At 45.1% G+C, this 24,751-nt stretch overlaps 1 protein-coding gene across 2 annotated transcripts in view; it reads right to left on the reverse strand.

The window, feature by feature from the left end:
• The window catches only part of LOC146186908 (glutamate-gated chloride channel-like), a 49,035-nt gene extending 24,696 nt beyond the window's left edge, over positions 1-24,339 (reverse strand). Inside the window, exons 1-6 of one of the 2 annotated variants that reach the window (XM_084607494.1) lie at positions 24,195-24,339; positions 23,085-23,186; positions 19,238-19,338; positions 12,270-12,334; positions 11,565-11,788; positions 1,956-2,038 (exon numbers count right to left, since the gene is read on the reverse strand). In XM_084607494.1, the coding sequence (XP_084463620.1) occupies positions 1,956-2,038; positions 11,565-11,788; positions 12,270-12,334; positions 19,238-19,338; positions 23,085-23,186; positions 24,195-24,298 (679 nt within the window). In that variant the 5' untranslated portion in view covers positions 24,299-24,339. Of the gene's footprint in view, positions 1-1,955; positions 2,039-11,564; positions 11,789-12,269; positions 12,335-19,237; positions 19,339-23,084; positions 23,187-24,166 lie in introns of both variants that reach the window. The other variant, XM_084607495.1, reaches the window with a different exon arrangement.
• Between the last annotated feature and the right edge of the window lie 412 nt (positions 24,340-24,751).

The raw sequence follows: 24,751 nt of genomic DNA on the forward strand, positions 1-24,751 counted from the left end.
AGCAACACGACCTCAAACTGGAATGCACTGCCGAATTGCTCCCGCATGCGATGTTTTTTTTTCCATATCAGCGACTAAATAATTGGCCAAAGCTCGTTCTAAAATAATATGACGCTCACTTTTGTACTGTTTATTTCCTGCTGATGCGCGTTGATGCGTGGTTATACGTATACCATTTAGTCTTGTGGAAGTATGCACTGCTCGTTCTTGTGGTGTATGTTTGTCGGTGGCAATTCTCTTTGAGGCCACAGTTTTTGTAAATTGTTTTGTAATGTGCCTCTCCTGCTTGCACCATGGCTGCTCCGTAGTACGTTATAAATAAAACCAAAAATAAATGAATCAATGAATCTCAAAGGCAATTAACAAATAAATGCCGGAAATATGAAGGACTTCGTTATAAAAGATATACACTGGCTGTACCCTCTTCAATGGGAAGACCGAGTCATAAACCGAAGGGCCAAGCAAAAAATAAAACAAAATAATAAAAAAAGAAGATTGTTCGCATAGCTGCAGACACTCAAGGGGTTACTTGATGTGCGACGAGGCAAAATGTCCGCAAGGAAGCACCACGCCACCAATGTTCAAGTTAGTGTTTCATTATTTAGGCGCTGTGCTTCTTTGAAGCCTCTTCAAAGCCAAGTGCAGCCGATAGTGATTCTTTGTACTAGCAGTTATATAATAGTGAATTTCGCGCCCTGAATCAGTTTTCCGAGGTCTTGAGTTCGGATCTGACCGCTGGCACGCGATTGTTTTTCTTCTACTTTTAAGTCAATTACACGATTAGCTAGTAGTTCACATTTATAAATATAAACAAATTCTCATATGATATGTTTCGCGTCAGTGGATGTTGTCTGTTTTCTTAGAACATGTGACAGGCAGTCACTGGTGTCGCCTATTTGTAATCAGGACAAGTTGGAGAAAAACACAAGCATTTTCGATACCAGCGCGGCTCCACTTCGCGGGTGTCTTTTCTGGGCTACTGTTGCCGCGGTGACTTTGAGGAAAAACAGCGCAGTTGAAATGCAACTATTGCATGTTGATGTTTCCAAATATGTATAAAACTGTCATGTAGCACAGTTCTGCACAATTTTTATAACTGGAGTCGGTCCGGTCCAAACGCCATTCCAAGTCACGAAATCCGGTCGAATCACATTTCATTCCAGCATGTCCGTGAAGCAGAGACAATACGCGACTGCTGGGCTTCGGCCGTGGCCAATACAAACTCCTGCGAGCAGCCACACGGACTGCCTTTCTTGTTGTTTAGGCTGTGTTTTAAGATTTATGATGAGACTCTAGATCCTGAGTTGGTTTCTCCACGGCACCTGAAGCTGCGAGAAGAAGGCGAGCGTGTGAAGAAGACATAGTCGCGGCTTGCCGAGCATCTCCGCTTACGTCAATCAGTTGTTCCTGGAATAGCAAGAAGGGGCACTGCTGCTGTATTGTTTTTCTTTTAGAACAGTGCCTCCACTGTGGACTAAATGAGAACCTCTTCCCTTTCTCCTCCGTCTGTTGCCTTCTGCCTCGTCTTTCTAGCTTTGGATATTGTGCGGTCTCCAGCTTTTTCAGGTTTCAACCTACCATTCTCCTTGTGGGAGGTTCGCAATGCGATTTCTTAGTGCGTTGCGGCTTTCTGTTGACACGGCCGACGCGCGATTTAGGTTTTAAGCCTTCCAGCAATAGTGCTCAAAATGATTGTCTTACTAATTGAAAAATGAAAACGGCCAGAAAGTGCTGTCGTTTCCAGTCATAAGAAATATCAGCTAAATGGGGAAACAGTGGTGCACAAATCGGCTTATTTCCTGTGACGTGAAAGCCTGCTGGGTTTATTCTTCTTTAAAGTAAGAAGAAAACGCTACGTTGGCTAACATCGCTCGCTCCTTCTGTAAGCGATGCTGATACAAGGTTTTCACTTCTCCGGTAAAGCATGGAAGCAAAGATGACACTGTTATACTTACAGCTTACTATGGTCATGGGACACACCTGCTGGTCGAATGGAAAGTTCATGAGATTCATGGGACACGACAGCCGTAAAGATATCCTGCGCAGAAAGAGCAAAGCAATTTGGACGCTTCTAGACACTTTACGGAATGAATGCAAGTTGAACTTGCACCTGAAGCGTTATGATTTTCTTGAAACCAATACAAGCAGCAGAAGTGGGTTGAAATAGACAAAACTGCGTTTTTTTTTAACGTTAGGTAAGCCTGAGAAAAAGATATTTTAAGCCAAAGATTAAAACAATTCTGCTACAAATAAGAAGTTATGCTCCTGCGGCATTTTACCAAGTAGAAGCGGCTGTATGTATGTCTCAACGTACGCCACTGTATTGTTTGCGCGGTTTGTGGAACTATATTTACCGACCTTAGCGACGATCTCTGCAATATTGAATTATACACTATAATAAAGATCCCGTCAGAAAACATCAGAAAGTGGAGGTTATGAACATTATGTGAACGCCAATACTATGTAGTGTTTGCAAGCTAAATTTTCCTCTTTCATGCATGTTTACGTCGTTCGGAACATGAATGCTTACTTATTATGGTTATAAAAGCACGGAATTCAATACAATATTGTTACGTCAATTACGCTGCACCGCGCGGTGTTGCGCATGTGAAAGAAATGGACGAAGTGGAATTGGTTACGCGTAGACTCGTTCGGGCACAAGCTTTACTGAGACTGTTCTTTAGGCTGACTGTGCGTAGCTTTCCCCATATCTTTTGTAAATATTAAACTCATTTTCCCGTAACAGCTTGGTGGAGTGTGCTGGATAGTTCTGGAACCTTTCAAACATCATCGACGAAGATGGCGTATGGCCGGGCTCCCTCCTGACCTCACAGCCATGGCAAGCCATGACCACGACAGAGAAGGTCACACTTCCCGCTCAACTGGAGCTGCTTCTAATTCAGTCCAGGAGCACCAAGCACCGTCCAGCTCGTGGCCGTATCAGCGGGAGCCCAGAACATTTTCTGGTCTGGCCGATGAAGATGTCGAGGACTGGCTGACGCACTACAAACGTGTCAACAAATACAATCGCTGGGACTCGGCCATGCAACTCGCGAACGTGGTATTCTTACTGGCCGGCACGGCGCTGCTGTAGTTTGAGATCAGGACAGCCATGAAGACAACCTTTCTACCTGGGACAAGCTTGTGAAGAGATAACTAACTGTTTTGGAGACTCCACATCAAAAAGACGCAAAGCTGAGCAAACCTTTTCCCAAAGAGCACAGTTACCTGGAGAGACTTGCACGACATACATAGAGGAAGGCCGGAAGCTCTGTCGCATTGTAACAGATGCATGCCCGAAGAAGAGAAGGTTGTTCATCTCTTAAAAGGATTCGCCGTAGATGTTTATAATTTCCTTATCACAAAAGAAACCCTAGCCAGTACTTCGGACGTTATTCATTACTGCCGTACATTTGAAGCTTTAAAAATGCGGCGTATTTTACCCAAATTTGGACGCCTCTCTAACGTTCCAACAGTTGCCATTGTTTACACTGTCCATGATGATCTCGCCTCTCTGCTCCGCAGAGTAGTGAGTGAAGAGCTGGCCAAACACCTGTAAAGCGTGCAAGCGGTGGCCTTGTGGCAGAGCATCCGCCCCGCATTCGGGAGGTACCGGGTTCGATCCCTGGAGCCGCCGGTTACCCACCTTTTTTTAAATGGGTACAAGCTTTCCCCCGGCCTGGTGCCGGGGGAAAGCTTCTGGGGTGAAATGCTTGGGAAAAGGGGTCACGGCCCAAATAGTTGCGCCGATGTGGCAGTGATTCGTTCCGCCATCGGACAACAATAAGTCCCCCTTGCGCGGCAACAGCCCATTATGTGGCCCTTTAAACCGAAGCGGTGGCCTTGTGGTAGAGCATCTGCCTCGCATTCGAGAGGTACCGGGTTCGATCCCTGGTGCCGCCGGTTACCCACCGGTTTTTCAATGGGTACAAGCTTTCCTCCGGCCTGGTGCTCGGCTCTTCTGGGGTGAAATGCTTGGAAAAAGGGTCACATAATGGACTTATTGCCGATGCACGACCTGTGTACTCGGAATGCGCAGTTCAGCCACAACAGGCTCAACATCCAGCCTCGTGTGTGTGTCAGCGAGAACTTCCGCGCTACTCCTATGGCAATGAACGCGCCTGTCCCCCTCTGACCAGCCACTTTCCTCTACGGTGAAACGTGCGTCATGCAGCTCCCATCGTCAAACTCCTCCGGATCCAGCGCCTGCGCTTTTCGTGAGTCGCCCGTTTTTTACAACTGCGGCCGCCGCAGGTACATAGCACGATTTTATCAACGCCGGCGACAGCAGGCCTCACGTTCTTGGACCCGCCCTTGGGTAGGTTTCCGTGACCACGACAACACTGAGTGGCGTCAACCTTGTCCACTACAGCCTCGTCCGGGCGTCTTCCGCAAAGACTCTCCCGCTTCTGATCGCAGCTCCCCCCCCATCCCCCGCATCGAGTACGGTCCACGTCCCTACGTCGACGCTCGCCTACGCAACCATCGGGAAACTAGCAGGAGCTGCCGACGGAGGTGAGGTCGCGAAACGGTCTTCTACGCCAATTGCTCTGCCTACTGTGATGTTTAAGAACAAAGTGCACGTTACTGTAAATGGTGTAAACACGTTAGCTTTAGTGGATACTGGCGCCACAATTTCCGTGATGAGTCTCAGGTTTAAAAATCCTCTTGGACCGACAATAATGTTCGCTTGGGACCGAAGTGCCGCTTTCACTGTGTTGAGGGAGAACATTTTCGTCCAGTGGGTCTCTGCTGCCTGTCAGTGGTCATTACTATGGAAACGTTTCGAGTTTAATTTGTAGTTTCAGCAAGAGGCACACATGCTGTTATTCTCGGAATCGATTTTCTGTGCGGTTGTAGAGGAATAGTCGATTGCGCAGCCAGTGACGTTTTTTGCGCAGCAATATTCTGTCTGCTTTTGTCGAGGAGACACCTAGCTCTAGTGACGGCGCATTTTATGTCTCCAATGATGTAGTGTTACCTTCTATGGCAGCAATGTTTGTGCCGGTTCACAACTCTGTCGAGCGAGCAGGCATCCACTCTGTGTTTGTTGAAGCTGACATGAAAAATGCCATGAAGAAAAATTTAGTAGTGCCCCGTGTTGTCATCGACGTCGTAGATGATTGTGCCCTCTTGTGGACTGTAAACCTTTCATCAGAGCCCGTTTGTTTGCCATCCGGCCTCAGGTTGGTTACATTTGACGGCTACGAGGTCCTTTCTATAGGGTCTGTGTCTCCTCATCCACACCATCGTATGGACCCTTATTACGGCGCGAATATAACCCGGATGATAAGTAAATCGCTTTTGTCATCCGACCAGCAAGAGTTATGTGAAGTTCTGGCACCTTACGCCTCTGTATTTGACTTTGCTCAAGAAGCCGACTTTTCTGTTCCGCCACATTCACGTACGTCACAAAAGATCAACACTGGTGATGTGATCCCTATCAGACAAAAGCCCTACCAAATATCACCAGTCGAGCGCTGAACAATTAACGATCAAGTCCAGGACATGTTGAAGGAAGGTGTTATAGGGGAGTCCTTCAGTCCTTGGGCAGCCCCCATCATCTTGGTGAAGAAAAAATGCAACTCGTGGAGATGTATTGGGAACTATCGTCGGTTAAACGCAGTAACAAACAATGACATTTATCCTCTTCCACGCTGCGACGATGCCTTAGACTGTCTTATATCCGAGTCCTATTTCTCGTCAGTAGATCTTCAGTCTGCCTATTGGCAGATCCCAATGCATTCGTCGGACCGAGACAAGACATCCTTAGTGATATCTGACGGACTTTATGAAGTTAACGTGATGCCCTTTGAACTGTTCAATGCACCAGCGACATTCGAACAATTTATGGACATAATTTTGCGTGGTTTAAATTGGGAGGTATGCATGTGCTACCTAGATAGCATCATCATCTATGGAAGGACATTTTGGGGCCATAATCAGTGACTTAGTCTTCGGCTGGACTGTATCCGAAACGCCGGACTAATTTTTAACTCTAAAGGGTGTCACTTCGGTGAACGGCAGACCTTGGTACTTGAATCTTCAGTGGATCAGGATGATATTCGACCCGACCCCCAAACTATTGCTCCTGTGCGAGACTTTGCAAAACCTCAAAACGTAACCCATTTGAGAAGCTTTCTGTGGCTATGTTCATATTTCTGCCGTTTTATTCAAGGATTCGCCCAAATTGCCCATCCACTCACCTCTTTCCTGGAAAAAGACGCTCCGTTTATTTTCTATTTGGAATGCGAGTCGTCGTTCCGACAGCTGAAGTTTCTGCTCACATCTGGTCCTGTTGTAAGCCATTTCAATCCGGCTGCTACCACCGAGGTTCACACCGATTCGAGTGGCGTGGGCGTAGGTGCGGTTCCCATCCAGCTCCAGAACGACGCCCAGCATGTCATCGCATACGCAAGACGCAATTTAACGAAAGCAGAACGCAACTCCACAGTGACAGAAATGGAAGGTCTCGCCGTCATCTTCGCCGTTACCAAGTTCTGCCCATATTTGTGCGGCCGTCACTCCAACGTAATTACCGACCATCACTCCCTGTGTTGGCTTGTTGGCCTGCGCGACCATTCCGGTCGATTAGCTCGGTGGACATTACGTCTACAGGAATATGACGTTCCCGTGACCTATAAGAGTGGTCGCCGCCACGCCGACGCTGACTTTTGTCCCGATTTCCTCTTACATGCACGGCAGTAGGTGAAGATGATCTGGACGACTGTCTGGCGGCTGTGAGCGAAACATTACCAGATCACTTAAAGTTCCGGCAAGAGCAATGTCAAGACCTTGAATTTACTCCGTTGTTTGATAAGGCGTGCAAATCAGCATCTAGACCTTTTGCTATTCAAGATGGTCTACTCCTCAAAAAGAACAACTTAACTGATGTTGCCCGTCTTCCGCTTGTTGTCCCGCCTTCTCTTCGCCATGCTGTCCTACATGCAATGCATGACGGCATCACTTCAGGTCATTTTGGTTTTGCGCGCGCTCTCGCGAGGGTCCGACAACGATTTTAATGGCCAAGGGTGTGCACGACAACGAAGCGCTATGTAGCAAGTTGTATCCCTTGCCAACGTCGGTTGGATGGAATATAGGAGCGTTCCCTTTGAAACGGGGTGGTAACAGTAGCTATCATGCTCCTTTTTCTCCCTATATCTGAATTAATGTTTTAAATTGGTTAACTAAACCATCATTCTATTTATTAAATTTTTGTTTCTACATTACTAACATTATGTCACTTGTCTGCTTCTAAGCCACCAATCTTCAAGTCGTTTTTTGCTAGTTTCCACCGCCGGTTTATTCACCCGGCCACTGGCATCTTTAAATCCCAGAGCTTCAGGAACAGTTACTGCGCCTGCATCAACTTCCGGATGGATACCATTACATTCGAGAATATAATATGGTCAATTGTTTCACTGGAGTTACCACATACAGCACATGCGTCATCTTCATTGTTAAATTTCTCTTTTTAGCTGCGTGTTCTATGGCACCCTGATCTAGCTTCAAAAAGTAGGGCACTGACTGTTGAGTTATCAAAGAAAGCTTCCTTCCTGATCTGCACTTCCCACTTTCGGTATAATTTCGCGCTCTGTTTCTTCTCCATCGAATGTATCCAATTTTCACCTTGTGTGTTTTTCACCTGTTGCTTAATGCTCTTTATTTCTCCGTCTTTGTGACTAGCGTGCTTACTAGTTAGTTTCCTAGTTCTTTTCCTCCATTGTGAGTCAACGCTTTTTAGTATAGGTATTTAAATACTTTAGCTGCCCATCTGTTACTGTCCAATTTCCTCAGGCGTTCCTCATATAATATTTTACTCTGAGCTTCCCGTACTTCGAAAGATGCACAGCCCATATCTCCCTGTAACGCCTCATTTGTGGTTTTGCCGTGGGCACCTAGAGGTAATCGTCCAACAGCTCTCTGATTTATTTCTAATGTCGACTGTACCTCTGATTTTAGGCATAAAACCGCATTTCCGAGAGTAAGTCCGGGCACCATAATTCCTTTCCAAATACCCCTCAAAACCTCACACCTATTGTATCCCCACAATGCCTTATGCTTCATTATCCCGGCATTCCTTCGCCCTCTGGCCTTAAGTGATTGCTCATGCTTTCCAATGTGTGCCAATCCTTCGTTTACCCATACCTCCAGATATTTATATTCTGCTGCTCTGGGTATTTCATGGCCTTGTATTTTAAGACGCTGATCAGCTGAGCCGTTGAAAATCATGAGACCCGACCTAACTGCACTAAAACTGAAGCCTAGAGCGTCCCCTTCGTCTCCGCAATACTTAACTAGAGTTTGCAATTCTTCCAGACTCTCAGCCAGCAGCACAATATCGTCTGCATACATCAAACCGGGGAGGCGCTGCTCTACCGCCTTTCCACCTAATCTATATGACAGGTTAAAACCTAGGTTACTGTCTTGTACCCTCCGTTCCAGGTTTATCATATAAAGCATGAACAGCAGCGGTGATAGAGGACAGCCTTGTCTTAATGCTTTGCATATTTTGACATCTTCCGTACTTCTTATCCTTTTTCACGTAAGTTCTACTGTGTTAGCTCGGTATATTTCCTGTAGGAACTCTATTTTCTCCATAACCGATACCTTCTTCGTCTCAAACGAAGCACCACGCCACCTGCTGGCCTTCTTCAACCTGTCAAGCCCCCTAGGTCGTCTTTCGTGAAAATTGGGATTGATCTGATTGGTCCTTTTCCCAAATCTTCTCACGGTCGTTGCTGGATTATCGTAGCAATTGACTATTTGACCCGGTATCACGATGTCGATGTACGTAACATCAAAGCACAAGAACTGGGACGCCGTGTTGCCATTTGTAACTGACGCTTATAACACAGTTAAGCATCAAATGATCTGATATTCTCCTTTTTTCTTTCTTTACGCGAGGTCAACATCAACCTTCCTGGACACCTTTCTTCCATTCTTGGTGCACAATGGCCCATCGGTGTCGCAACATCTTTGTCGCGCTGAAGACGCGCGTCGCCTTGCTCGTTTGAGAACTATCGCTTCCCAAGACCGCAAGAAGGTTCGGTATGATGCGGCTCATGCTGCGGTAAGCTATGAACCCAGAGATTCGGTTTGGCTTTGGACGCCATTACGACGTCGCGGACTCTACCAGAAGTTCTTGTGGCATACGCCGGACCCTTCGTTGTTGTAAGTCGTTGAGGTGAAGTAACTTATCGCTAAAGTAACAAAGTAACATCGACAAATCGATGCTCGCGGACGACTCAGCTGGCTCATGTGGCACGATGAAACGCTGCTATTCGCAATCTGCTTGACTCTTTCGAGGACGAGCTTCATCTGTCCCGGGGGAAACCGTTACGTCGCTGAGCCGCGCGGTGTAGCGCATGTGAAAGAGGAGGACGAAGTGGACGGTCGCTCAAGTGAAAGAAGTGGACAAAGTGGAAGTGGTTGCGCGTAGACTCGTTCGGGGACAAGCTTTACTGAGACTGGGCTTTAGGCTTACTGTGTATAGATACGATGCTTTCTCCGTATATTTTGAAAATATTAAATCCATTTCCCCGTATAAAAACTCATGCGTTTAACACTGTTTCTTTACACGCTCTGTTTACTCATACTGTAATTATTTTTCAAAATAGGCGCTACTTCTATCCACTTAAATCAACTGCAAAGAAATAACATCGAATTTTAAATTGACGCATGATACATTTCCATTGCAAATAGAATGCGCTAAAAACGGCGACACACAAGAGAAGGAAGCATAGAAAGATAGTAAAACTAGGTGCCGTATTTTATTCTTTTTTGCCTTGTCTGTCGTGTTTTTTAGTTTATTATCCCATGGCTTCAGCACGTAATCGCAAATTAGTCCAGAAAAAAATGTTGTTAAGAGAGACTGGTTATTGTATTTGTCTTCCTTGTTTGATAAAACGGCGAACAGTAACGAACATTATGCCCCACTGACAGAAAGCTTGGAGCGTGTATTAGATACAAAACGCAAAACGTCGAAAGTGAGGTATCAATCCTTTCCGCCGTCTTCGCAAGCGATCTGCACTGCTTCAGAAATTTTAGTGCGGATATCCTTGAAGATAGACAGTGTCACCATTCGATTGACAGTTCACTTTTTTGATTTAAGCATCAGGAGTTTTATTCGCATTTGTGGAATAAGTTTCAAATTTAGACGTTTTGAAATTACTGGTGTATTTGACCGCCGTACAAACATCATCATATTGGGAAAACAGCTACATAACGTATTTATTGTAAGCGCACCATTTTGTTCTCGTTATCACCATTATCCCCAAAAAGGTTAAGGTATTTCCCACATCTATGAAATTGACCATTTTCTCCCGGTTACCAGAAACATGAAAAATTAGGAGTATAGTTTTCAGGTCTGCTGTTAAAAAAAGAAACAGATGGCCGAGCGCTAATTAATAAGACGAAAAAATGAAAAGGGTTCTACGATGCGGAATCGAATGTGGAACTAAAGCGTTAGAAGCGGGTGACCGCGCGTTATTCTTCTTCTTCCTCTCCTTCTTCGTCTTCTTCATCATCGTCGTCTTTTTCTTTTTCTTCTTCTTCTGCTCGTAGCTATGCCTCTTCACGACGTAGCTGTGGTCATCCGAGGTCTTAAAAACCTACCCCAGAGTAGCTTTCGCTACACAAGTCATGACACAACAGGGTTACCGTAATTGTTACATAATTTAAAATACAAAAGGGCTTCCCAGGGGAAAATGGAATTTTAACTACAGGTTCGTCTCATCGTAACACAGCATGTTCCCGATAAATTTATTTGCTACAGGCAGCACATAGCTAGGATTTTCGGAATTGTGGTACGTTTGCGTGTACAGTACTTCCGGCCTGGGCTGCGGCTTCTTTCATTATAGTGTGTTCTGCCTTGTTACGAACGCGCAGTGTCCAGTGAACAACCCTCGGTCATGTTGCATTCATGGCTCTTAACGTTGAGTTTGGCCAGTTCAAATCCTCAGAAGATGCTGTGAATGCCAGCGAGAGTTGATTTCTCGAAATGACTTCATCCGGTGATGCATCCTTACACTAGTCTTCTTCTGGATTCGAAGCGGCTTTCAGATTTCATACATATGGATTGTGTCTTCGTGCTGTTGCACGACGAGATTGGCCTTCGCAAACGCTGTAACTCATTCGCAATCGCATGCCCGCTGTAAAGCTTGTGCGTCCACAGGCAGCTAAATCTGAATTGAACATCGGTTTGTTTGTCATGCGGGTGATAGTTTAAAGAGCCGGAAATGATTTTGTCAAATGATTAGCTTGAAGACGAGGAACAGAAAGGTGAATGCGGTGCGACTCGCGCGTGCTGACTGGCCCTCACTTCATTGGCGCCTGGCCTCGTGCTTTTCACCTCTCTTCAGAAGGAAGAAAACACTGAAGCTAAAGATGTGATATCCGCTATCATAAGTTGTCAATGTAAAATGGGTCAATATACAGTGTCTACAAGACAGTTGACGTTACAACAGCGATGATAGAAAGTGTAAGACTACGAGGTTTGCTCGATCTCGCGTTTCTAGCACAGCAAGAGCTTGCCCTGTTCCTGTACCAGGACACTCTCCTACCTTGTGCTGTAGAGTACAGTGCCGTCGGGATATATCCTGACAAGGATGTTCGGCTGCATGATGTTGTGGAAACTTCCGGTGACCTCGTTCGAGAAGAACGGGTCCGGTAGCCAGAGCCTTGATGGTTGGTCCAGGTTGACGTATCTCAACTGACCGTTGAGGTCATTGTACTTGAGTCTGTCGTCTTTCCACTGCTGGCGAAACGTCAGCTGCACGCTATAGGCCTGGGAATAAAAGCCCCCACAAAATGGCACCGTTTCTTACGGAAGGACTGAACACAGGCAACCAGGAGCAAGAAGAAAAATTGACTCAGCAAAGTTATTATGTAGGAACTTTTTATATGACGCCTTCATGAAAGCAAGTTTAAATCGTTTACATGTTTCTCCTATCTTAGAGTAAATACTATTATGCTATTTAATTGTTGTCAAGTATTTCTTAGTCGATGAAGCAGCGCTCAGTAAAAAGGCTGAAGTGTGATGAAGAACTGTAACTATTTCTTATTAACTTGTTCTCCTAAGAGCTGCAGACATGAACAGCCTTTCAAGTAATGTTGTTTCATTGAAGTGCATTGATAATGAGAAAAGCAGATAATCCCATGAAAATTCTCTCGCAAACTTCGCAACTCACGGGTGATGCGCCCTAATGGGGCTTTTAAGGAAATAAAGTAAAAAGAAATATTAATAGTGAATCCTTTTTCTCGCTTACCATTTCGTTGTCATCAATGTCGTTTATGGATCGGACAAACAGGTTGGTTCTGACTACCACCGGACCTGAAATTCGAAGGAAAGCCGACTTGTTATGTTAAATCCACTGGGCACGTCAATACACAATCATCAGCTGCGTGCTAGAATGATGTGCTGAGATATTTTCGTGCGCGCAGCCGTAAACCCCTGCGTAAGGGTCATGTAGGTCAAGTCATCTGTTCAAGACTCATGTATTCACGGCACTTGACCCAGCAACCTTCAGCTATGTTGAGCCATTACTGCAGTGAATCCTCGAAGTTACTTCAAAAGTACTAGAAAATACCTATGACGATAGGACGCACTACACCAATGATAGTTCTGGTTTTCTCAAGCGTACATAATTTCGCTGTTGGTAACCATATACAGTGTTCCTTTTGTATTGGAATTACGTACTCGCTTGCGCTGACGTTTTTACATGCATCCAAAAGAAAGCGCGCTTCAGGCTTTTGCACAGCAAAGTAAATATGCGCTCTAGGTTGTATCTTTCAAAGAAATGTCTCGAATTCACCAAGTCCTGGAGTTCACGAAGAATGTTCAGTTCCCACGTAATCGCTTTAGCGTTGCTTTTGTTAATAAGCGCAGAATGGAAATCAAGCAGCCGCCGCAGTTGGCGTTGCAACTATTTCAATGCATTATACCACCAAGGAATTTTTCATATGATTCGCAGGTGGATTGGGTTAAAGGGAAAGTGTTAGGAAATGAGGTGAAATAAGGTTTACCGTTTTTCGAAATTATACCTTACGAATTTGCGCTCTACAAACAACATAGTAGCCAGTGCTTCCTCTTCTCAAGTCGAAAACCTAACAAAAGTCATGTGCAAACGACTTGTTCAAGTTGTTGTCTATGCAAACGTAAAAGAATAAGTGCGTGCGCAGATTGCAAATCCCAACGAAAATAATTGCAGGAGGCTGTGACGCATGCTTTTAGGCACTCTTAGATAAGAAGGGGTACTAATATCATGAAGATCCTTTGAAAATAGTCTGCCTTATACTAATATTGTCGGTTTCACGCGGGAGTTTGATCAGTCCATTCACAGTTTTCTCCTAAGTCAACTACAATGGTATGGAATTAGGGGCAAACCACCTCCGCTGTATCTTCCTGTTTACAAAACCGATACTGATCGTTCTCAGTAAATGAGGTCAATTGTCAAACTAGGAAAATAATTTGACGTTTACGACAGAGAAATATTCTCGAGCGGTAATTTGAACTTATATGTTAATGATCGAGTATGCATTGGCCATCAAGCAAAATTTGTAATTTTTGCCGATTACATAAGTATTTTTCTATCGTCCTTTATGGTCACACAGATTTGATTGGAATGGAAAATGAACTTTTTCTCACGCTGTAACGTTCCGATTCTCTGTTTATCGAACTCCGGAATTGGACCTGGGGGTGGCCCCGGCTCGTCCACCCAAGAGCCATCACTTCCTAGAACCGTGCTTGGGTCTTGTGACCATAATGTGAGAAGCGCGGCTAGCAGTGAGGAAGAAGTAGTTCTTCTCCAGCCGCGGGCGAGAACGGCAGCACGCGGAATCTGCTACTTCTTAAGGGTCTAAGGCCCTCCTATTTTGTTTTGGGTCGCAAATAAATAATTAAAGACCTGTTTTAAACATTTTCAAGAAGTCTGCCGCCGTAGCTTGCAACACTCTGATAGAATTGACGAGATGAGGGCAAGGTTGTTGAACAACTGCTGACCGGAGAGCGTCTTCGACGATCCGGGATGAACGGAGCTCCGCTACGTGGCTCAAGGAGTCACGTTCGTCGCTGTGCAATGTGAAGGCGTGAAAGCCGCAGCTCAAGGGGCGACCTTAATCTGGCATCGCCGGACTTCGCAGCTTGTGACTCCGGGAGTCACAGCGGCTATCGCAGACTTTAGGTTGGGTGAGTGCTGGAGGGACTATGTATTGCTAGACGAGCTAGAACTGGTTTCTGTTCTGGGACTTCAATAATCACTACCGGGTGTGCGATTAGTTTGAAGACTTTGTAATCAGCTTTCATCAACCATGGACCTAAAGAAGTTAAGATAAACTGCTGCTGTTGGCAACTGAACTAGGTTAAGAGGTAATTACCAAAGAAAGAGAAAGCCGCAAAGTAAAAAGACGAGCTAAATTATGCTTGGGAAATGATATGCCGAATTGAAAAAGAGAAATCTGATGAGCAAGAGAAGCAGAAGGAGAAGGAAAGGAGGGAGGCTTAGTAGGAAGCTGAGATAAAAAGCTAAAGGATTGAGCTCGAGATCAAAAAGACAAGGCTCGAACGGGCAAGGATGCAACGTGGTGAAACTGTCGTCAGGCCTCAGGGATTTTGAACGGCTGATTCCTTCAGCTCTCTATCTCATCAATGTTCACAGGATGCGCGAGAGACACTCAATTATCCGCGGCATGTGGCCAGAAAAGTTGACGGCATTGCTTCCCGGAGAACCTTCGCAGGTCGTAGTACGCTTGAGTAATAATGAAGCGAGTGACTAGGATCTGGGGAGGTCGAGCCTGCTCGCGAAGTATAGGATATCAACAGAAGAGCTCCGTAGCAGATTTCGCACGTCTGGAGAAAGACAAAATGAAAGCTTCTTGGAATTTGTCTGCACATTAAGTGACAACGCAGTAGGTTAAAGGCTAAAAGGTAGATTTCAAGAAGCTAAATGAATGGTCCTGCCTTGAACAATTCTATGAGACCTTGCCTGAAAACATTCGTTTGTGGATCAGGGACAGGAAAGAGGGACTGTCCGTGGAGAAAGCAGCGCAATTACGTGGCAAGCTGCAGCTTTAGGCTGGCTAAGTCTTGGCAAGATTTGAGAAACGTTTATCAGGGGCATAAACTCAACTCTGAAAGCAACAGAAGACTCGTGTAGAACTCACATCAAAGGCCGTGGTTCATTGCGCCCTGATACTTCACGCAGAACCGACGAGTAAGGGTGTGAGAAGAGTAATAATCATTAGGCAGAACTTGTAAAAAGAGGCCATTGACATGTTATAATTGTAGAAAGCCAGGGCATCTCGCTCGAAACTGCACGAAAAGAAAAGCAGCGAAAGAAAGGCTCCTAAGGGAGAGATCACTCTAATAAAAACGACCTCCTGAAACCGAATACTTGGTCAGTGAGAACCAGCAGAAGGGAGTTTCAGTAGAAAACATCTGGTGGTCGTTCGCCGCTAGGGTACCACTTACAAAGGCTTTCGCGAACGTGCGTGTGTGCGTGCAAAGCGAGCGCGAGTGTTGTACCTTGTGTTCGCCTTCTCCCGACCCTACATCTGGGAACGTAGCCTCGGCGAAGCACTTCATAGGAGGGAGGAGTCAGTTACGTTTCGGTTCTCTCTGCATGGAACTCCGGCATCGGAACTCGTTGGTGACCCCGGCCCGGCCACACAAGAACCATCGCTTCTCCGCCTGCGCCACGTGACCACGATCTGCGGAGCGCGGCTAGCAGCGAGGAAGAAGTAGTTCTTAAGCCCCTGACGAGAACGTTTGCTTGGGGAGCTCGCTACCTCTTAAGGGCCTGGGGCTCTCTTCTTTTAGGTCGCGATTGCCTCATTGAACTAAACCGCGTACCTCGCAACAAGGTTTATGCTTGTCTTAAAACAATTATTTGAATGAAAACTGATTTAAAACCAACGCAGTAATGTTTTACGGAATGTAAAGAAATCCAAGAAAACCACGTTATAAAGTTCGACTCTGCGTTTCCAGGTTTTGAATACGATTAAAACTGTTTGTGTATAGTTCTCAATCAACTGACAAAAGGGTGATCGCAAAATTTTGTCCTCATGCAGCTCATACCCTCAGTTGCTTTGTTAAATAACAGATACATCCTTCATATTTCTGTAAAACGACAACAATGCAAAATATTGGTAGCTTCGCAAGTTAGTTGTCCTTTTTGGCATGGAGTGCAATCTATGAAGTTTTATTATTATTTTCGTCATGAGAAAATGACATTACGCCTCACTGCCAATGCGTTCTACGATCAACGTAGTACTCCTTTTGATAGATATCGCTTGAAAAAAAGTGAAATATTTACGCATTTTGACTTCTGTGCGACTTCTAGCGGAAAGGGACATAATCTTACGTTACCTGACATCACTAGTTTACGTCAAAATGTTCCAACCCAAAGGAAACGCTGCTTCAAAAAGTGGTACGTTAAAACATATAAGATAAATTTCTGCATATAAACAGTTGAGAATAATGTACCTGTGGTTACTGAATAACCTAAATATATTAGCATAAATATCAGCAACACCCATATTTACGACTTTGTTCAGTACTTCTTTCACTGTGATTGTTTAATGTTTCGCAATAGATTCTTCTCTTGTTATCTCCTTGTATTAATAGTTTTAATCATTGTTTTTCAAGGAGACCTAACTTCTGCACATATCATGTTAATTAACTTTGTTTTATATTTTAACGAGTAGGAGTAACACCATACATATATATATATATATATATATATATATATATATGAAGCAAAGAAGCCAACAGTCGGCAAGGCCAAGGAAAGCATTGGGGATTGCACTTTATCTTTTTTTTTAATTTTTACTTGATAATTTTACTTGAGTAATGTAGTGTGTTTAGGGGAAAGATAAATAAACATAAAGTAGAAGGAAAAACAACGTGCCGATGGTGGGAACCGAAATCACGACCTCCGAATATCGCGTCCGGTGCTCTTCAAACTGAGCTACATCGGCCGCTGTCTCCCCTGCTACTTTCTTGTGTATTAATGTCTGCATACGACCCTTTAGAGAGTTCACCAGCGCCACCCTCAACTATAGCGGTGGACGTGGAACGTCCTGTTTTACCGCCAGCATCACGTAGAACGTGATCAAAAGTGAGGGCAAAAACTGTGCTAGAACCCTCTTATGCTACCAATGGCTTCAAGACTGCCAGAACCGAGACCCCCGTAAGCTACAAGCAGATAAATGAAGGGGAAATGAGGGTGCTTGTTACAATACATGAAGGAAAGAAGCCAACAGTGGGCAAGGCCAAGTAAAGCATTGGGGATTGTACTTTGTCTTTTTTTTGTAATTTTTACTTGATAATCACATAAATTAGTAATGTAATGTGTTTAGGGGAAAGATAAATAAACATTAAGTAGAAGGAAAAACAACGTGCCGATGGTGGAAACCGAACCCACGATGTCCGAATAAATATATATATATATATATATATATATATATATATATATATATATATATATATATATATATATATGTATATATATATATATATATATATATATATATTGTTACGGACGACAAGGAAGAAGAAGCGGGCAGTGGCGCGGACAGGGGCGCTCGCGCTAGGCCCGCCCCGAACATTCATTAAACGTCATCTACCATCGTCATTGGTCATATTCTGTCTCCTGTCTTCATCGGCTTGCCGCTTCGTAACATTTGGTGGAGGTGCTGGGTGCAACATCCCCATCCTCGCCTTGGAGCATCGAGGCCATCTTCAAGCCGGGACCATCACCGAGGGCCCAGGGACATCGCCGAGCAGCTTCGCCCCAGCCCTTCAAGCCCAGACCGGAACAACTACCACCGCCCAGCCCCCAGCCCGGACCTGAAGACAAGGAGAACAGACCAATCAGAACCGAGATGAAGGACTCGAAAGACCCGAATGACCCGAAGGAACCGATGGACACGAACACGCAACCCCCGCCCAAGCTGCCCGACGTGACCTCGAGCCATCGGTCCCATGGACTCTGGTGACGGATGGTTGACAGCTCCAAGGGAGGCGGATCACCCACGCATCAGACATCGTACCGGCAAGCCGTTCTATTCTTCCTTCTTCCTCTTCTTCAAGCATCCAGACACGCCCATCATCACGCCATAAAATCATTAACATCGCTAAACTTCCTCGTCCACGATCGGGACGATCGCTCGGTGGCCCCGGGTCATGTTACGGACGACAAGGAAGAAGAAGCGGGCAGTGGCGCGGACAGGAGCGCTCGCGCTAGGCCCGCCGCGAACATTCATTAAACGTCATCTTCCATCGTCATTGGTCATATTCTGTCTCCTGTCTTCTTCGGCTTGCCGCTTCGTAACAATATATATATATATATTAGTACCAGGCCTTTGAGTAATGGGCCAGGGAAATTCAGTTAGGATATCACATAACTTTCCTGATTATACTATATTATTTTACCGACATCCAGATGGCGGATTGTCCTTATTCAGGTTAAAACTGAGACTCAATTTTACCCTGAAGTGCGGTGCGCTGTCCGAAACTGTCGGTAAAATAAAATAGGATAATCAGAAAAGTTGAGTTACATGCTTCTATATATATAATCAGGCTTTTTTGTGCTGCTGTGCATTAAGGTGGTCGCAGGTTCAAAAGCTGCAATTTTACAGCATTTATTTTGGCCTCCATCGTTGTTTAGAATGGAAATCAGTAAATAAAGGAAGAAAGAAAGAGAGAAACGGAAGATAGAAAGGATGGATGTAAAGGAAGAATTAACTAAAGAAAGAGAGAAGGGAAGAAAAAGAAAGGAAAAAAAAAGACAGGCACTAAAAAAGAAAATAAATATTCAAATTTGAAATTCGAGAAACTTCAGTCAGATGTTTAAAAATGCATCATGTATTGATCGGAGACTATGGAAGCTATTTATGCTTTTTGTTCCATTACTCAGAGTAGTTTTTCATCCTCCGTCGTGCCCCTCCTACTCTAGTTGACAACCTTCCAGTTGAAGACATTACTATCGCACATTAATGTCTGAAATTTTCTGAAACTTTCCTTTTTTGTTGCTAAAGAATGACTGCGTATCAGATGTTATAAGTGTGTAATGATGTGCGTTTTTTTTTTCTGAGCTCTCACTGTGTTCCTTGTAAGTAGGGTGCTCATAGGTCTTCAAGTGGGCACTTTCACATTTTCCTCGAGCCCTCATCTTCCTCTTTATTTACGAGAGAAACACCTTTACTGAAAATGACGCCTATTTTCTGTGCCACATACCTGTCGATTCGTTTGTCCCTGCTGGTCGCACTTGGGTGTCGTATTTCTCCGGCTTGAGAATGTCGTTCAACACTCGTCCAACGTATGAGTGGATGTTGCTCCTGCAAATAATGAGCGGATGGACTTATCGACATTGTCATTAGGTCATTTGCCTAAATATACAAAGGTAAGGACGAAAAGCCAAGTTACAGTAAAGTGATCTAAACATGATAGCAAAAAGTAGAAATCTAAAGGTTGCGAAATGTATTTAGAATAGCAAGGAGGAGGTCAGCGTTTGCTAATATGAAGGATTGAAGGTCATTAGTTGATCTTAAAGCTATTCAACGTATAACTGGAATCTAACTGCAGCTACACTGCTCTTTGAAAACTAAGATACATAAAGCCCCCAGCAAAAGAAAGTGCGAGTACTCAAACATTTTTAATAGAGAATTGAAGATCCACACATTAGATTATTCAGCGTTTGGTTTTGGGCCATACATCATTGGCCATAAGTGACACAAACTTTGGATGACCTCACTTCGCCAGGTTACGACGTCATACCGGTGTAGCAGTGCATGTATAGTCATGGACCATGAAACGTAATGTGAAAGTCAATAGAGATGGCCATAGGCATGACTCACTACAGTCATAAAGAGTAACATGTATCAGAATTACACAGTGACGCACTGTAAGGAGCAGGGTTCATACAATCATTATGCAGCCATGTCAAGTAATCACTGACTGTTCGTGGAGGGTTTGTTTATATATTGTAGACGTAATCGTGACTTATAGCCATGGGCATGACTTACAGTCTAATGGTTTCGCATTCTGAGACGTTAGGCATTTTTAGCCGTCTGTTTCTTATTTTGTTCAGTTTCCTCAAAAGTAAGGAAAGGTAATTTTTAATGTGAAAGCCTTTAATGGCTCATGACTTGCCAGCGTATCCATCCGTGTGTGCCTTCGCGGATTGTGAAATCATTGTGAAATCATCACCCGATGATGTTATCGGAATGACCGGATGTGACGTGATCATGGCGTCACAACCGCTCATGACATCGCGTCTGTTTATGACCGATGACATCACATATGCATGCTCACCCGACACCACCGAGACTCCAACAAGGCCTTTGCATCACCTTCTCTAACGTCAGCGAACGTCACCACAATCGGATGAGCGATAAGGTATCAGCCACTTATTCTGCGCCTACAGGCTTGGGTAAAGGGGCGAGATAAGATCATGTGACTCGACTGATATTCACGCTCGCACCTTCATTTGCCGGCATTTTATCGTCATCCGCCTGTGGTGACGTAGGCTGCTCAGGTACACAGGCCTTGCCAAGATCCCGGTAGCGACGGCTCACCCCGCCGGGCGTTCGATCCCAGCGTCCGTGTACCGCCTTTCATTTGGTGTTTCTTCGAACGCCACACCAACCAGTACATAGAAGCAGAGGCAATTGGCAGGAATCAGCGGCGTTTTAAACAACGGCTTTCGCCTCATTACACTTTACTGTTCCAAAGCGCCCCCTAGAATTTTGTATACCTAAAAGCATTACTTGAAACTCATACATTCCACATAAAATAACGTAACGTTACGGACATAACATAACATAGCATAGCATAACATAACATAGCATAACATTTGAATTCGTAATGAGACCCGTGAATAAAGATTACTGCTGGGTCTTTTCAAATCTATAGCTTAAACTCCACAAAGTAGCGGCGTAAACAGTGCCGATGCTGCCTCTTCAATGGTGCCGGAGTTCCCGGGTTCGAACCCGACCACGGCGGCTGCGTTTCGATGGAGGCGAAACGAAGAGGCGTCGTGTGCTGTGCGATGTCAGCGCACGTTAAAGATCCCCAGGTGGTCGAAATTACTCCGTAGCCCTCCACTACGGCTCCTCTTTCTCTCCTTCCACTTTCATTCCCACCTTCCTCCCTTCCTTACGGCGCGGTTCGGGTGTCCACAGAGCAAGTGTGACAGTTACTGCGCCTTTCCCTTCCTGTGAACCAATTTAACTTAACTTAACTCTTCAATGCTTAACAGTAGTGCTTGCTCGCTTTGTACTATTATTAGCAATTGTAAAAGCATATTAATCAAAACGTTCCATTCTGTGCGATCACTATTCTGCATGTATTCGATTCTCTAGGGAAACTGCAGAATTTGAATTCGATTCTGCAGAAAAGGTATAGGCTTCATATTCTATTCGATTCGGAAAAGGTGCTATTCGCACGCCTAATTCTAAAAAGCGATCTTGTGGACGTGTTGTGCGCAAGGCAAGGTTTCATTTTCTACCAGGGACCCCGAGAACTTCATCCATATTTTTCTGTTGCCTATATTGAGGGTTTGATTGCTTTTCTGGCAATATGCTAATGTTTGGTCAGCCGAATGCACTCAATGCTAAAAAAAAAGAAAGCATGATTGCGAAATCACAATAAGAAGTACAATCCGATGAAGGTGAAAAGCAAGGCGCCCGTGTGCTGGGCGTTGTCAGTGTACGTTAAAGAACTCTTGGTGGTCGAAATTTCCGGAGTCCTCCACTACGGCGTCTCTCATAGCCTGAGTCGCTTTGGGACGTTAAACCGCACAAACCAAACCAAACCAATTCAGTTGCGATGTTCGTACTCATTAGGATTTATGTATGAGGGATACGCCTTGTCCTGTAGGGTAAGATAAACAGAGACCTTTAAAATAAATGGTTCTCAGGAAGGGAAAGGCGCAGTATCTGTCACACCTGCTATGTGGACACCTGAACCGCGCGGAAGGAAGGAAGGTGGGAGTGAAAGTGGAAAGAGAGAAAGAGGAGCCGTAGTGGAGGGCTACGCAGTAATTTCGACCACATGGGGATCTTTAACGTGCGCTGACATCGCAGAGCACACGGACGCCACCTCGTTTCGCCTCCATCGAAACGCAGCCGCCGTGGTCGGGTTCGAACCCGGGAACTCCGGACAGTAGTCGGGCGTCTTACCACTGCACCACCCCGGCGGGGCACAGAGACGCAGAGCGGTTGTACGGCCAGAAGAGTGGAGTGCATGAACAAATGTGGGGGAGGGGGGAGCACGCTAATGCGTACGCGCGAAGAAGTTCGCGGCAAGCGAGCGAACGTCGTGAAGTAAACATGGCGGCCTCCAATGCTTAACTAAATTGCTAAGCTTTTCTAAAACAACGTACGTACTATTAGATTAAAACCAGCAAGGTTAAAGAAATAAGTTATAGAAATAAATCTATGCCACTATTTAGCAGGTTTAGTACAATAAAATAAAACGCGATTCATATTTTTTTCAGCGTAACTCCGCTGTTTACGTTTGGGGGGGGGGGGGGGGGGGGAGCACAGCAGTCCGCTCTAGTACCACCCCACTCAGTAAGACGTTGTAAACGCTGCTCAAAGCTTTTCGCTAGCGTTACGTTCTACCTGGAGGTGCGCTGCGATGCGTAAACACATTGTGCTAACTACGCCGACTGCCGAATGAAGATGACAACGTTGCTTGAAATTTAACGGAGTCTACTTTGGGGCCAGTGGGTCAAACATTAGTTCAAAGAAAAAAACGTAGCGTTTAACAAGGGAGACGAGGAGAGAAAAGAGGTCTGTGTAAGATGTAGCTCTGTCCTTTCTTCGTCTTTTTTGTCCTGTTAAAAAAGCTACGTTCTTTCGTTGAATGTTGCCTGATGCACTACGTAGAAAGTTCTTGGAATGCTGGAAAATAAACGGAGCACTGTGGCATACCACAGCACCGTCCGTAGAGCGCAGAAGCATTCTTGCTAAAATGTTATGGCCTGCGAAAAAAAAAAAGAAAGCCCTTTTAACAGTGCGCTTAGATGTAACGCGATTCACGGAGACGTGACCATTGCCCACAGATAGGGGATACTTACTGGGCGTTGACGGCGCCGAGAAGTGCGAGGTATATGGCAACAGCAACCGCATGTTTCTGATATGTCTTTTTCATTGGACGAGCCATAGTGAGTTTGGAGACCCTGGAGTAAACGCAAAAACGAGTCACAGTAGTTTAGCAAGCGTTGTATTGTTCTGGTAATGATGAGTTTGAGAATGAGGCAAGAAATACCAGTAAGATTGTGAGTAAATACGGATATGAGCATGCACAGATCTCGGCGTTCTTCGGGTAAAGGTTTTCTATAGAGTTGAGCTAGAAGAAGGCACATTTTGCTGTTGCTTTTTTTGAACAAGATATATTATTGCTTCCCGAGAAGGGAGGTGCGATTATGGTATTCTGAAGCATTTAAAGACCGAGGGTATTTTCAGGCCAGCAAAACGCGGCCGCTCCGTCCATCCCTGATCTATCCGGAATACGTGTTGAACAATCCAGACGGTATATATTTCTGCGTTGCAACGTGCTTTGAAAATGATTTAAGAAAAAAAAACTGCGTAAAATGAGAAATAAAAGCATTCCTTCACAAAGACAACACTCCTCAGCAGAAGGCATAATTTTCTCTCGAGAAAATAGTTGTTCGAACATATCCTAAAGCTGAATGGGAAGAACAATAACCTGCTTCAAATACATACACAAAAACGCAAATTAGTGCCAATACTGCGCCTTACGTTTCCTGTGAACCAATTATTATTTTGTCTTTAAAATATCCAGTTGCGTTTTTATTTCGTTGGAAATATTGAGCATCGTTTCGGTTCAGCGCGGTTGTAGTGAGTAGTCCCAAAGCATTAATATATTTAGTTAATTCATATCTAGTTTAAGAATGTGCATATGTAGGCCTTACGTAAAGGCGGCCACAGTGTACTCATTCACAAGCTACGGAACGCCGACATTTTCAAGCACATATCTGGGACCATCCTCAGCAATGTCTGCGAAGGTACACACAGTTCCGGCAATAACAAATATGATCGAAACAAGCGAACAGACGGGCTCTGTGTAAAATTGCTTTTTTGTCTCCTTATTTTAGCATTCGTCACGCGAACATCACGAACAGAAACAAATGCTCACCACACTGTGCAAGCGGGGGAGGACGTACTTTGCACCAACGCTGTCGGTCCCAGCGTCTAACTCTGAAGCCTGGTGCCGCTGTCGCCTTTTGCGATCCCCACCCCTGCCTATTTTTTTCTTGCGACCCTCCATGTCTGCTCCTCCTCTCTCTTACAACGGCACCCAGCTCGAAAAGACGTCTCCGCTTCTTGCCTCTCTGTGACGCGCTTTCAAACGCTTTTGCGCGGCCGTTGTGAGCAGGGGCCAGCGGAAGTGGTGATAATAGAAATATCCTGTGGGAGCGATGTCGCAGGGGAGGGGGGGGGCGTCATGTCGTAGACGACGGGATGATCCCCGTCTGTGGCTCGAAGATTGTGTAACCATGTTGTCCCCGTGTCGCAGCGAGTCGAGACGCCCGGCTGCTGTTTGCGTCGGAGGAACCCGCGTATGGCCTCGCCCGGGGAATGCAAGGGACGGCGTGTAACCCAGTTCAAGGCTTTTGCGCCCGCTTGCTACTCGCCTTTTCTCCAACCGCAATAGTCTTGCCAACCGCTCGTGAATACCTACCTTCTTTCCCACAATGCCCCTCGTCCTTCCGCTTCAAAG

Source organism: Amblyomma maculatum, chromosome 6 (assembly GCF_055883805.1).
Source record: "Amblyomma maculatum isolate TAMU_Amacu chromosome 6, ASM5588380v1, whole genome shotgun sequence".
NCBI lineage: Eukaryota > Metazoa > Arthropoda > Arachnida > Ixodida > Ixodidae > Amblyomma > Amblyomma maculatum.